This window comes from Zophobas morio, unplaced genomic scaffold (assembly GCF_036711695.1).
Source record: "Zophobas morio isolate AGI-343-1 ecotype UQ-CSIRO unplaced genomic scaffold, CSIRO_AGI_Zmor_V1 ptg000820l, whole genome shotgun sequence".
Taxonomy (NCBI): domain Eukaryota; kingdom Metazoa; phylum Arthropoda; class Insecta; order Coleoptera; family Tenebrionidae; genus Zophobas; species Zophobas morio.
The window spans coordinates 36,090-50,756 of NW_026972922.1; the positions used below are offsets into that span (position 1 = coordinate 36,090).

The 14,667-nt window shown below is 22.8% G+C and overlaps 1 protein-coding gene and 1 long non-coding RNA gene across 2 annotated transcripts; both read right to left on the minus strand.

The window, feature by feature from the left end:
- Positions 1-77: 77 nt before the first annotated feature.
- On the minus strand, positions 78-4,778 carry LOC135121983 (uncharacterized). Its single transcript, XM_064046242.1, has 7 exons — positions 4,646-4,778; positions 4,494-4,594; positions 3,853-3,972; positions 2,799-2,946; positions 1,926-2,007; positions 1,503-1,671; positions 78-221 (listed from the first exon to the last, which is right to left on the minus strand). The coding sequence occupies exons 1-7, from the start codon at positions 4,701-4,703 to the stop codon at positions 195-197; spliced, it is 705 nt and encodes a 234-aa protein (XP_063902312.1). The 5' UTR covers positions 4,704-4,778; the 3' UTR covers positions 78-194.
- A 2,669-nt stretch (positions 4,779-7,447) lies between these two features.
- Positions 7,448-8,385, minus strand: LOC135121982 (uncharacterized). The gene is made up of 3 exons (XR_010279189.1): positions 8,297-8,385; positions 7,638-7,676; positions 7,448-7,546 (listed from the first exon to the last, which is right to left on the minus strand). It is a non-coding gene; the product is annotated as an uncharacterized LOC135121982 (long non-coding RNA).
- Between the last annotated feature and the right edge of the window lie 6,282 nt (positions 8,386-14,667).

Genomic DNA, 14,667 nt, shown 5'->3' on the forward strand with positions numbered 1-14,667 from the left:
ATTTTCTAAAAATATAAATTTGAGAAATCTTTAAAATTTTAATGAGTCGGCAGAAAACGGAGACATCTGCAACGAGTAAAAAATTCTTCGAATTAAATCATAAATTTTTTTATAGAATTAAAGAAAAATTGAAGAATTTTACTTCAAAACACAAATTTATAGATTTTTTTCTAATAAAAAAATTAAAAAGGCGGCTAAGCTCCAGGGACAGGCACAACCTCCTATAAGAAAAATAAAAATTAAAACCTTGAAAAAATTTAAAAGATAAAGAAATTTTCTTTTAAATTAATAATTAAGTTTCAGACTTAATATAGAATTATGAATTCTATTATAGAAAGAAATACATCCCCAAAAATAATTTAATTTGAATAAATTCAAGTAAAACTAAAATTAAAAAATAAGGAAGACAAGTTTTTCATGACTAGTTAATTATTATAATAAATTAGTAATATTTTTTATTGAAAATAAAATTATTAATGACTAAAATTTAAATTAAAATGTAAAGTAAAAAATTATAAAAATTTATTATAAAAATTTAATTTAAATTTTATTATAAAAAATAAGTAATTTTTTAAAAAATTAAAATTATTTTGAATTACTAACTTATATATTAGAATAAAAAGTAAGTTTTTTTATTAAACTTATTATTAAACTTTTAATAATATAATAACAAAACAATAATTATTATAATTTTGTATAAAATTGTCCATAACTAAATATAATGAAACAAGAAAATTAATTTTTTTAATTGAGTATAAACTTCTAACACTTAATTAAGTAAAGCCTACTATTATATATTTTTTTAAGTAGTAGAAAATTTTATTAATATTTTTGAGATTATATTAATTCATTAAAACTTTTTTCTAAAAAATATACATTAATAGATAAAATTAATAAAATTGTAAGAATTAGTATGAAAATATAAAAAATTATAATGATAATTATATAAATAATAAAGAAACGAAAATATTAAAAAATTCTTTATAAATAAAAAAAAATTTAAATTAATATTTAACAAATAAAGAATATAATTATATTTTCTAGATTAAAAAATAATAACTATTAAATGAAATATTTATTAAAAATATTATAATTTTTAAAATCTTATAATTTTCGAGTATTATAATTAATTAAAAAGTAAAAAGCACTAAAAATTGAAATTTTATAAAAATATTATTAAAAAATAAAATATATAACAAACTTTTATAAATAAGAGAAATAAAAGAAATAAAAAAAATCAACAAAAAAGTCTTGAGAAAAAAATTGATAAAAAATAGTGATTAGTAGATATATATTAGAGTAATGATAACTATATTTCATCTATAATAAAATTTAAACAATAAAAATTTATAAAAATTCATATATTCAAAATTTAATTAAAAAAATTTGAAGATTTTTGTAAACAAAAATTTATAAAGCAAGGACATAAAAAAATTAAATATAAGTTATGAATTCCATTCATTAAAAAATAAATTAAAAATTCATTTAAAAAAAGAAACAACCATGTACGACTCCAATTCAGCATTCAACTCTTCCACAGTTTTAGAGGAATTCATTGAGCGTCCGCCACGACGCCATCGCCGTCCGCGTGGTGTACTGTTATTAACTGGGAAGTTGCCTCGTTGGTCGTGTTGGTAATAATCACGGCGCCCAACGAAGGGAAACGAACGACTTTTATTAAAAATAATAGGGATAATGATAATTAGTAATTAATATTTTCAAGGAAATTGTTTATAACATTTATTTTTATTGTAAAAAAATTGACTTTTATTAAAATAATGAAATAAATGTATTATAAATTTAATAATTGTAACATAAAATTAATAAAAATAATACACTTTATAATAAATAAAATAAGAATTTACCAATAGTTAAGTAAAAAAATTATTCATTATATTTTTTACTAAATAATAAAAAATCAGTACTTGGTTTTCACACCATCAAAAATTCTTTGAGAAAGAGGCGCACGCGGCTCTTCACCGAATACAGACATTTTTAACAATCGACCTTAATGTATATAATAAATAAATATAATAAGAATATTGATTTTAAATAAAATAGAAAACTATTTATAATGATAATATTAATACATTTACCACAATAAATAAGTAAAAACTAAATTTAATTAAATAATTGCTTATAAACCAATTATTATTAAAAATTTTCAGTATACAAGTTATATAAATGATTTAAAAAATTTCATATACTAATTAATAAATAACAATAAAAGATAAATAGAAATTCATTTGAAAGACTGTATACTACAAATTATTACGTATTATAATTTTTAATAAAAATGATTAATAATATTAGCAAAAATATAATCTATTTTCAAAATATTAGCATTAAGTTCCAATACATATTAATAATATATATAAAATAGAATAAACCAATTAAAAACAACTAATATAATATTTTTATAATAAAAGAATTAAGTCAAAAAAAATCTATAAGCACTAGTTTTCTTCCTAGAGAATTATATAATAATAGTATTAAATTGGAATTAATTAAAAATATAGTAATAATAATTTACTAAATAATATCACTAATCAAAATAATGCATATAAAAAATAGAATCATAACGTTTGCTATAAAATAATAAAAGTTATAAATAATAACACAAAGAATTAATTAATATAACAACAACAATAATAAGATATAAATGAAAATAATAATAAAAAATTAAAAAAAATAAAAATTATTAATAAAAATAAGGATATAAGCAGAAATAACAAAAATACTTATAATATAAAAAATACAAAAATAAATGAATAAAAATAAATATAAAAATAAAAGACCGTCGAGTTTCATATTAGAAAACTGCGAAATAGCTTTCAGAGGATCGCCTTTCCTTAGAAAAACAACTTCAGCCGTGCAGAGCGACTTTCCTTCAGCGTTGTAGTGAACGTGGGCGCTTTTTAAAGGGCCAATAGTTTCAAAAAGTTCCTTATAAAAGAAAATTGTCAAAAAAAAATTTAAAATTAACAATTGAAGTTAATAATTTTTATTATAAAAATATAAAAAAATAATATTATACATTTAAATTTCTAGTAGGTTGTAAGACAAATAAAAATTTTAATAATAGTTAACTTCCAATGCTATAAATCTAAATTTCTATTAAAAAATAATTAAAATAGTAAGAATATTAAAGATTTATTAATATTAAAAACAATTGACATCAGAAAATTGTAATAAAAATTCATTCACACTTTTTTTAAGATTATAATAAACACAATTATAATAACTAATTACTTTTAAATTAATATTTCAAAAATATATTTATTATAATAAATAAAATTATTTTTACACTAATAAACTCCAGAAAAATTCAATGAAAATAAAGTTCAAAAATTAATCGTATTTAAACAATTAGTGATCTAGCTTTTTCAGGAAATCATTAACTTGTAAATTAAAAAAAGAAGTCTTATTGTATGTACTTAGATTATAAATCTTTATAATTTAATTTATAATAAATAATTAAGATCAAAACAAAGTTAAGGGCAATTAAAGATTTATTAAATTTTATTATAATTGTAAAAAAATATTAATGTTTTTAGAATTTATTATAATTTGCTTTAATTATAGAAAATTATAATCTATATTCGCATTAAACGTAACAAAATTTTCGAATGTAAAGTTAAAAATATAATTTGTAGACATAAAAAAATTAAAGAAATTATTTTAAATAAAATACAACCTTAAAAACAGCTATAATTAATAAACACTACTACGTTAAATATATATTTACAATTAAAAATAAAATTTAAAAATAAATATAAATTTAAAAAAAGTTAATTTATATTAAAATAGTCAATTGAAATCAAAATCCTATCAATTTAATAATGCTCATACTCGCATGTCCGCATCGTTTACTTGTGGGTCCAGATTACAAACATTAAGAATAGTACAATCGCTTTGCGAGTTATAATTTCCCAAAAACTTGTCGTGATTCCAGTTACGGTCCGCCATGCGCTGATAAAAAAATGACAAGATTATAATACGGTTAAACCTATCGGGGCCCATCTCCCGCAACTTCCGCAAATTATAAATAAAATTTCAAAATTCTTCTTTTTCAGTTTATAAGATTGAAAATATCCAATCCAACGAGATAGAAATCTTTCTAAAAACCGATCCAAATGTGCCATATGACGACGTTGTGATAATTTTAATTCCAGATTCAAAACGCAACACGTATGTATAATAAACTATATACTTCTACAAAATCATTAGTTTCTATTATAATAAGATTGAGATCCAGAAACGTTCGAATTAATTTAGATGATCGTAATTATTATTATTCAATACTATAAAAAGCTCAACGGCAATAGCCAAACGTCGAGTTTATTACAAAAATAATTTGCTTTGCTCAAAAGCTTAACGGATTGGTGTGGATATCTTAATAGCAACCTGTAAAACCCATTAACTGACTTTTACTTTGTGATGGGAATGTACGGAAGAGGACGGAAGGAGTTAATATTATCAAAGGCTTTTACGGTCAGTCCTGAAGCAAAGTATGGAGTAGATCTTCGATTAATAAATCTTCTCCCACGGCCTCTAAATCGCCCGAATCCTCTAAAAGCTCCTCTGTTGTTGCCTAATAGAAATGAATATACACCAATATAAGTGGATTGTGTAAAATAAGTACCAGAACGGTTTTGTTTTTTATGTTGAGCAATAAGATCGTCTAAAGAAACTTCAACCATTTTCGTAGAATCCCAAATTAATAAACTCGCCGGAGAAAAAAATAGATAAAGGAAGGCGTCGGAGAGGAAGCAAAGGCAGAGAGACACCAAGCAAATTGTAATAAACAACGAGAGGCCCCCGCAACAATGTGAATATACAAAAAAAAAAAATTCAAAAGCCATGCGATCGCTGGGTTCCTTTTAAATTTTATTCCTACCAAATAACTTTCTTTTGGTAATTATAAGTGTTAAAATAAGCAACCGGCTCTACTATTTAAAAGTTTCCCAATTTTGTACCACATGGTTCCTTTTTTGCCTTTTATTTTATTATAACAAGTTCCTTAATAAAACCTTTTTAAAAGTATGAGTTAAAGAGAGAATTTAACTTTCTATTTCTATCATTAATGGTGTTCAAAGTTTACTATAGCCTAAACGTAATTTTTTTAGTCTCTTCTCCTCTTGTTAATTATTCTTGTTACTGCAGTATGTTAGGAATAAATTTTATATGTATACACCTAACGCATTTATAAATATTTTCTTGCTTTTATACAATTAAGCCAAAGCCTTTTAAATACTCGGCGATTTACGTTCTTATTATTATGTCTTTTATAAATCTTTAAGAGTGTGATTGGCGTTAGCCCAAGTTAATGTTTATAGCTTTTAAACCTTCCTCTTGCAAGATTACTGTAACTCTTTATAAATAGTTAATTACAGTCTGGTTTTAGCTAAATGATCAAAGTATTTTAGACTTTTTTAATAAAAGTATAAGCACTAAATATTAAATATAAATTTATTCTGTTTATAAACATAAATTTCCATAGTAAATTTTTTGTTTATGAAGTGTTTAATAAGTTAACTACGAAACCTACGAAATTTTTACCTCTATAGGTAGCGTAAGGGGTAAATGTTAATTTAAATATACCAAGGTTTAGAAGCTTACAGTTATTACGGGAAAATAATTTAGGACATGATTTGTTTCAACAGAATATTTTTATTTAAGTTATTACAAATAGTTTATCACTTTTATCTGAATTTATTTGATAATAAAGTAACTTCCTCATAATTTTTTATTTAGCCCTTTTTTACGAAGTACAAATATTTAAAAACTCGTTTGAAAAACGTAGATAACTTCAATTTTGCCAAATCTACTATAATGAAATAAAAGTATTTTTTCAATAATTTCTAGAGGGGGTTTAAATAAAAGTAACTTTTATCAAAGCTATATAAATACGATTAAGAGTATTTTTACGGTGAGGACAAGATGTAAACAGTCAAGCCCTATTTTTTTTAACTGATCTTCATCGTCTTCTATATATAAAATTTTTATTAAGACTTGTGAAAGTAATTTTTTTTTCTTCTCTCTTAAAATTTAGTATTTTCACCGGAAGTTTATTAAGATTGCTTACTTTAGGCTTTAAATTGTTTGCCGTGTGTTTTACCATCTAACAGTTGTTATAGCTTTTATATGTTTATTTTTAACGACAACAATAATTATTATTTTTAGAGAGTAATTATAATTTATTATTACTATGAAGTTAATAAAGTATTTTTATCTTTGACCCACACATTTTGTGGGGTATATCTACTTTATAAAAAAAAAAGTGCTATTTATTTTATATTAGTTTTTTATTCTGTTTTTATTATCAAATGTTGTTTACATATATATTTTTTTGATATTCATAATTTATCTTTTTTTTTTCAGTTTCTTATTAACACTCGTTTTATTGTTCTTCTTTAGCTAAGTTTATCTCTTTAAAATAACCCGATCTGTTACAAAGTTACTATAGTTTTAAAGCTCAGCTTTCTTTATGTTACAATGTTCGGACCATAATTTTAAAATAGTACGGCTCCAATATAATTTAAAAATTCCAGTTTTTAAAAATTAAAATAGTTTAAGAAAATCCGTTTATCAGCAAAGTAAAAAACAGTCTTCGTTTGAGTGTTCCTCAGTTGCTGTCCTCGTTCTAAAAATGTAAAAGTTTTCAATTGTTTTATTAATATTAAATAAAACTTATATTCTTTTAAGCAACGATTTAATATTGAGTATTGAGTTAATCACATTTAAAGTTATAATTTTTTTTAGAAATAGTTATATAGCTAAGTAACTTTTTTAATGCCAAGAAGAGGAAAAGATGGCTTCGTACTATTTTTTAAAAATTAATTAATATTTGTTTAAATACAAATTTTTATTTTTTCCTAATATAAATGCTCTAAACTAGAAGTTTAGTTGAATAAAGTTTGTAATATACTTTCCTTGTGCGATTTTTAAATCAACGTAATAGTGGCTTATCCTTCTCAATCTAAACTTTGTAGCTTTACGCAAAGTGCTTGTTCAATTACTAAATCGTAATTACTATAGAAAAACAGTCAACTACAATATATATTTTTATAGAGTTGATAATAATAATAGTAAAATAATACTGATAATAATATATAAAATTTTTATTATGCGCCACCAATATTTTTATAAATTTCCTTGAAGCTCATAACTTCCAATTAGACTGCAATTACTGGACCAATTTTTATATAAATTCTTTCTTATTGGTCAAAATAAACCAAGCAACCAACCAAAAAATAGAATAGAGCCAGAGGATAGACAACCAAAGGCTTGTAATTGGATGGTAGATAAGCTTTTTGAAAACAAAAGGAAGCTAGAATATTATTATAAATAAGTAATTAATAATAATAAATATATTAATAAGGAATAATTATAATAATAATAAATAAAAGAGAACCGTAAAGAGCCCAAGCAAAGCCAGCAACAACAAGAAGAACTTTTATTATAATATAAGCACTTCCTTGAAGAAAAAAAGTTATCAATCTATTACTAACTGCAGCAGTTATTAAAGGAAAATTGCAGTATCCTTTTAGTAATATATAGAAATATAACAATAAATATAATATTAATAATTGAACTTTACTCAAAATAAAAAAAAATTAAAAATGTGAATGTACCAAGTAAGCATAAACTTTGAAAGAAAGAAAGAGTCCCTCCTGATAAAATAGTAATTGTAATAATAAATAATTATTGTTACAAGTAAAATATGTGAATATGTATATCTCAATATGTAATGTACAGAAAAGTAAATTTTAAAAATAACTCAAATTAAATATAATAATTTTAGGTAAAATGTAAAAATATATAAATATACGTCAATGTGTAATCTATAAGAAAAGTAATTTCTAATAGTAACTAAAAGTAAACATCATAATAATAAAAATTGTAAGTAAAAATTATATTTATATAAAATATATTAATGCATAATATATAGCAAAATTTTCAAAATAACGTAATATATAGAAAATATCTAAGATAACTTAAAGTAACCATAATAATAATAAATAATAAGTAATTATAAGTAAAATTTATTACTAAATAAAAAATAGTTATAACTAAAATTATAATTATATTAACATAAAAAATTAGTCTATAATATATAATAAAGTAAACAATTATAGTAATTATAACAAATGAAAAATTAATAATACTTTCGTATAAAAGTTTAAAAAAAAAAATATGTTAATATGTTATATATAGAAAAGTAGTTTTTATAAAATATTGAAAGTAAAGATAATAATAATAAAATAACAATATTAATAATAATTATAATTACCTAAAAGTTGAGAATTTACAGTGACTATGGCGGAGCCAATCCACAGAATTACAAAAACTGAAGTGAAAACAAAACTTTTTTGAGAGGGAGCTGCTCTAATATTATTAATTATTACTGCTATTATTATTATTATTATTATTATTATTATTATTATTATTATTATTATTATTATTATTATTATTATTATTAGTACCATTACTATTAATATAACTATTAAACTATAATTGCAAAACAAATAGAGTTAATATAATAAATTAATATCATAATGATATTATTATTGACTTTAAAATTAAAAAATATATACGTTGTTTTATTAGTTAAAATAACCAATCAAAAATGAAATAAACTGCTAGAAAACCTTTAAAAATAGCTTAAATAGAAAAAGAGTGAAAAATAAGAAACTATAACAATTTATTAATATCTAACTTTTAAAAATTATAAATTAAACATCACTAACAGATAAATTTAAAAAAATTAGCAATTAAAATTATTAATAATATTGTATATTTTGAAAGAATAATTAAAATATAAAACTTTTCTAAACGAAAAAGTATGTCAAAATAATAATTAATAATAATAAACTAAAATAAACATTACTAGGAACAAGAAAACTCAGAATTATATACTATTAAAAATTAAAAATTTATATAAAAAATTTTTGAAAAAATAAATTAAATTTATAATCAAATTAAAAATCATTTGAAAAAGTAAGTAATAAAAAAATAAGAAGAAAACTTTTCACGTAGAAGAAGTGCGAGCGCCATGCAAAGAAAAAGTGGGCCCCATAAATCCCAATTAAAAAGAAGTTTTTTTTGTGAACTTTGCGGAAAGATAATTAATGAAAATTTTTTTCCGACTTCTTTAACGTCCCTAAACTATTATTATTATTTGTTATTACTAACTACAAATAAATAAAATTAATAAAAATAAAAGTTAGAGATTTTAATAAGTAATGTTACAAAGATAAAGGTTAAAAAAAAAAAAAAAAATTTAAAAATTATATAATAAACTTGTTTAATAATAAAGTAATCTCCCAAAAAAAAAATTTTATAAAAAGCTATCATATAAATTTTTTTCTCTGCGATATATAAACTTTTATATGTAGTTATATAATAAAAACAGAGAAAAGATGTACAAATTAATATAGAGTTAGAATTCTAATTTTATACTAAGAATGGCTAAGAAAATAAATTATAAAACAAAGGGAAAGGCTAAAAAAAAGTTTTACAATAATAATAATATTTATGAAATAGTAAAATAAGTAATTATTTATAACTATAATTTATAAGTAAAATTTTTTTTCTATATTAAGTACAATAGTAGTTAAGATATCTTCGTCAAGCGTATTAAATTTTTCAATTTCTTGCTCATCTGCAACCTTTTAAAAAAACATAAATAAAATAGAAACATTTTAAAGTTTATTATAAAATCTGAGGTATACTTCTTTTTTTTATTATTAAGAATTAAATATTAAAAAATTTGGATCTCTGAAACGTGATGCAGGACTATTTAAAAAGAGCTATTATTTAATTCAAATTCCTTAAATTTTCTAAATTTCTAGTTTTAATAATTATTTAAAGTTGGTTTACTTTTTTTGTTAAAAATACACCACATATATTAAAACATGCATACTTGTAAGTTCCCTTTTATCTCTTGTAAATCAATATTAATATCATCTGAGAGTGTTTCCATTACTTAGAAATTTAAATCCAAAATAGAGATTAAATAAAAATTGTATTATATAAAAAAATTTAAGAATTTTAGATTTTTAGCGAAAATATAAAAAAAAATAAGAGAATGAGTAAAAAAGTTAAATTCACTTTATGAAAGTGTTAAACCGCACACCTTTACTAGACAAGCCTTATGCTTACGGAGCTAACTTTCTATTTTTTTTTGTAATTAAGTCTAAAGCGTAAATATAATTCCATTTCCTTTTTATTGGTAATAATCTCATGTTTTTGTGCAATAGAGATTTATTATGATAATATTTTACATATAAATTAAAATCTGTTTAGGTTGGCGTAAATAATCAAAAGTTTTAAAACTGTGAGCACGTCTCTAGCCTTAATTTAAAAATTTCTCAACACTTTATTGAGCATTTTATTCGCAAAACAATATTTTTATTAGTTTATCTGGTTGATATTTAAACTGCTTGCTAACTTTTGTAAAACAAAAAAATACTGATTTTAACTTATTAATTTACTACCTGATTTATTTTTAAACAAGATATATATATGATTCTTAATTATCTTACTATTCTTTTTATTGTTAAAATATATACTAATAATATAATCAGATCTCTATTTGTATATCTTATAATATCCGTATTGTAGGACATTTAAAAAGTATTTTTAGGTAGCTGGAACTCTAACTAATTTTCTATAACTATGAGGAACGCGTTTAAAAACAAAGAGTAAGAATTGTAAACTGCTATTTACCAGCTCTAAAAGAGCATTAAATATTTTTAAAATTGAATAAAGATATCTAAAATCATTAATTTTTTTTTTTTAAAATAAAACCACACTTCTTACTAACTCGTAATATTTATGTACTACAAACTAATAGTTAGATTATATTCACGGATGGTTGTAAAAGTAAACTTTTATCTCCACCCCTTCAATTTACTTCACTCTTTTTTGTAATTTGCCCAGTTATAAATTTTATTATGAATAAAAGGAAATAAAAGTTAATGCAAGAAAAAAGTATAAAAAAGATTTTAATTTTTTTCTTAAGAATAAAAAGGTTAATCCATATTAATTAGAAACGTAAACTATGAAACTGCTAGCTAAACTAAACTAAGCTTAAAATAATATTGTAAGCTTTTTATCAAAAGTCAAAGCCGCCGAACAATAAAGTTAAAGTAGATCTTAAAACATCCGACTACAAACTTTCTAACTGCAATAACTGCAACAATATACGTGCCAAAAAACACTTAAGCCAAACTAAAGGATATCCTCTTTTTTTAATTTAAATTTTTTGAGTTCTGATTTCTTCTTTAATAATTACAAATGTTCACAAGATATAAGATTCTAGATTTTAAAACAAAGAAACGTCTTAAAGCGTAAATGTGCATACGTGCATCATTTTGCAATCTTAGAAGTTGAGCATTTCTCTCTGAGAAAAATATTAAAAATTTTAAAAGTACATAAGTATATTAACAATACCATTTAAAAAATAAAAATTCTCGAAAGAAAGTACAAAAATTATTAAAAAAAAAAATTCACTGTATAGCTTTAGATCCAATTATTATACCTCAAACCTAAAAATTAGTATCATAAAGAATAAATAAGCGTAAATAAGCTTGAAGCCGGTTTTTAACCTAAAGAAAACCTTTTTCTTTTCTTTTTTAAAAGCCGTAACGAAGTTTTTCTTCTTACTAAAATTTAAATATTAGTAGTTTTTAAAAGCTCCTGGTTAGTTTTTACTATTTATAACAAATTTGGCGAAGACTTTTCTGGTTTTTAAAATGTTTAAACTTTAGTGGTGCATTATCTTTACCAAAAGCAACACTTATAAATAGCAACTTTAAAAACCGAATTGCTTATATATATATACTTCAGTGATTTTAAATGTTCCCGTATAATTTTTCTTTTCTCCTAATCAGTAGTTAAAGAAGATTTTTAAATCGGTAAAGGTCTCTATCTTCAACGGTTTTAAAAGAAGTCTCGATGTGAGGTACTTAACAAAATTAATATAGACTTCAGTGCTTCTGTATCTCCTATAACTGTTGTTTTATCATCAAAGTTACGTTATGCGTAGTAAATTCGGGAAAAATAGAGAAATTTTTCGAAAGTTAAGGATAACTTGTAAAATTAAATATACTTTTAAAAAAGGAAGAAAGGCTTTAGTAATTAAGGTCTTTCTGTATTATAAAACAAAAGAGTAACAACTTTTTTTAACGTCATATGCAATTATTGTGGGTGGCCGTTTGAGGGCACAACCCTAATTAATGTTTTAAGGGATGCCATGAGCATCGTGTTTTTCCGTTTTACTTCCCGGCGTTGTCGTTGTGGTCAGTGTCTGTAGGGTGGTAAGCGTTATGTCACCCAGGCGACTCAAGAGCAATCAATTAAATTATACAGCTCTTCTTTAATTTTAACTAACTCTTATTATTTTCTTTGTTATTTTATTGAACTAACCACCCTTAATCTTTATATAATATATTCTTGAAGTTATCAAGGCTGTAAGTTTAACACAAGAAAAAACCTTAACAGAAAATTAAATGCACACCATTTAAGTTAGGCAAACACGAAATAGTATTCTTTTTATTTTTTTTTTTTAATGACAAGATCAAACTGATTAACTACACGAAGCTCCAGCTGCTTAGTTTATATAAAAACACTTAAAACAAGGGGCTAAAGGGTTAATAAACTTAAAAAAGCATTTAATAGTTAAAGTATAAGAAAACTAAAGAAAAAGTGATAGACGCTTATCAAAAGCGGCTTAATATGTACGTGAAAAAACGATAAAGTAGCTAAATATATTTTTAGTTTATATTATTTAAATAAGAAAATTTACAGTAAAGATATTTTTTTCAAATCTAGGAAAAACAAGCTGAAATACCCTTTATATAGTTTTTCCTAAATCGCCTTCTAAGATGTACTTAAAAACATATATTGTAGTTTCATGTCACAAATTATAAAGTACCTCACTACAGCCTTATTTTAATATTACTAACCATTATTATTTAATGTTATACAGAAATTTATTACAGATTTGAAATTCAAAAACAATATATTTGTAACTATTTACAATAAGAGAATCGTTAATTTACTGCCATTGAAGTTTAGCAATGGTTTCCTATTGTCTTGTTTAAAAAACGAGCAAAATCCCAGTTCATAAACAAAATTCTTTTAATCAATCTCTTCTCATTCCCAAATGGTGAGGCAGTACATTCCTGTTAATTTTTAATAACAGAGAAGTGTCTAAACCTCCAAAAGCTTGAAGGCACTAAAGATTAAAAGAATATCTAAAAGTGGTAATACACTTTTTAAGATAAAATCAAAAGCCTAACAAGTACTGCGGAAAACTGGCTAAAACAAAAGAAAAGAAGCAGTTTTTAAAATTAACTCTAATAAAGGAATGTTCGTAAATTTACATTTTTATCTTTAAGCTCTTTGCTTTTACTCATCATTTATTTCGATCGACCTTTAAAATATTTTGGAGCAGCTAATTTCTTACATTTTCTTCAGCTTTCTTTGTTGACAATAATAACATATTGACATTAATTTCACTAGCTGTTTAACATAGGAAAGCATACATGAAAAAGATCAAACTTTTTACTGTTAATCCTCTAAAGAATGCTGCCATAATCATTACCTGAAACTATAAAGCTTAACTCCTTAACCTTCCCCTTACAATCAGTACCAACTTCTTGAAGCACTAACAAATTTATGATATATATTACGAAAAAAAGAGTAAACTAGCTATCTCATATATATAATTACTTATCTCTTAGGAAAGCTGCCTTATATACGGAACAACCACTTTTATTTCACGACGTTGAAGTCTCGCGCAATATCTGTGGCGTGATATGTGTCTGGTCAACATTCAACCCTCATGTTTTTTTTTTAAATTATTTTTACCATATTTTTTTAAATATATTATTTTCAAAAAGTATAACTTTTTTATTAAAATTAGCTGTGCGTCATAGTTTGTTCCCAGCTTAATTTACATTACGACTTAAAAACCGAAATTCTGCGGTATTTCAAAGTAAGACCAAAGAGATTTTATAAAAGCTTTTAGTTTACCAAAACAAGTTGTTCACTAAATGAACACTAAATGAACACTAATTGAACTACTCAAACATCTGCTGTAACGTCGCAACAAGGTCAGATTAATGTATAGGCTTTGTAGAGAAAAAGAGACTAGGCTGTAGCTTTATTAGGTAAAAATAAAATAATCAATAAACATCCCAGTAGTAGAAGTATTTTTCCCGTTTGATAAAAAAGTCGGTAAGGATCCAACTCTCCAAATACTCTTGTAAGGTTTATGCAAGCTTAGGGAGTAAACGCCAAACAAAGAAAAATAACAATAAGCACTGATTTTTTTAGACTTTTTTATGTATTTATAATTTTTAAGATCGTTTTAAGGTTTATTACGAAAAATAGCAAAAGAAAGCAAAATAGAAACAAAAGAAAAAATAATTTTATATAAAATATATGATATAAAAAGTTTATATTTTTATTTAATAAAACTATAAATTTTCTTATATTTCAGTTAAAACTCTCACTTTCTCGTCTAGTTTAACTATAATGCCTACAAAGGTACGAAGAATAACAAGATTTATATATCAACAGTTTTACCGCGTGGCCCGCCAGATATTCAAACGACACGCACTGAATCAACTAACCTGCGGAAGCACCAACGCC

Bases quoted from the DNA above. Each gene is read 5' to 3' on its own strand.
- LOC135121983 (XM_064046242.1), bottom strand. From the start codon at position 4,703: ATGGTTGAAGTTTCTTTAGACGATCTTATTGCTCAACATAAAAAACAA. The intron at 4,595-4,645 runs GTACTTATTTTA...CATTTCTATTAG, and splicing joins TAAAAAACAAAACCGTTCTG to GCAACAACAGAGGAGCTTTT. The intron at 222-1,502 runs GTTGTTTCTTTT...TTTTTCTTATAG, and splicing joins CTGAATTGGAGTCGTACATG to GAGGTTGTGCCTGTCCCTGG.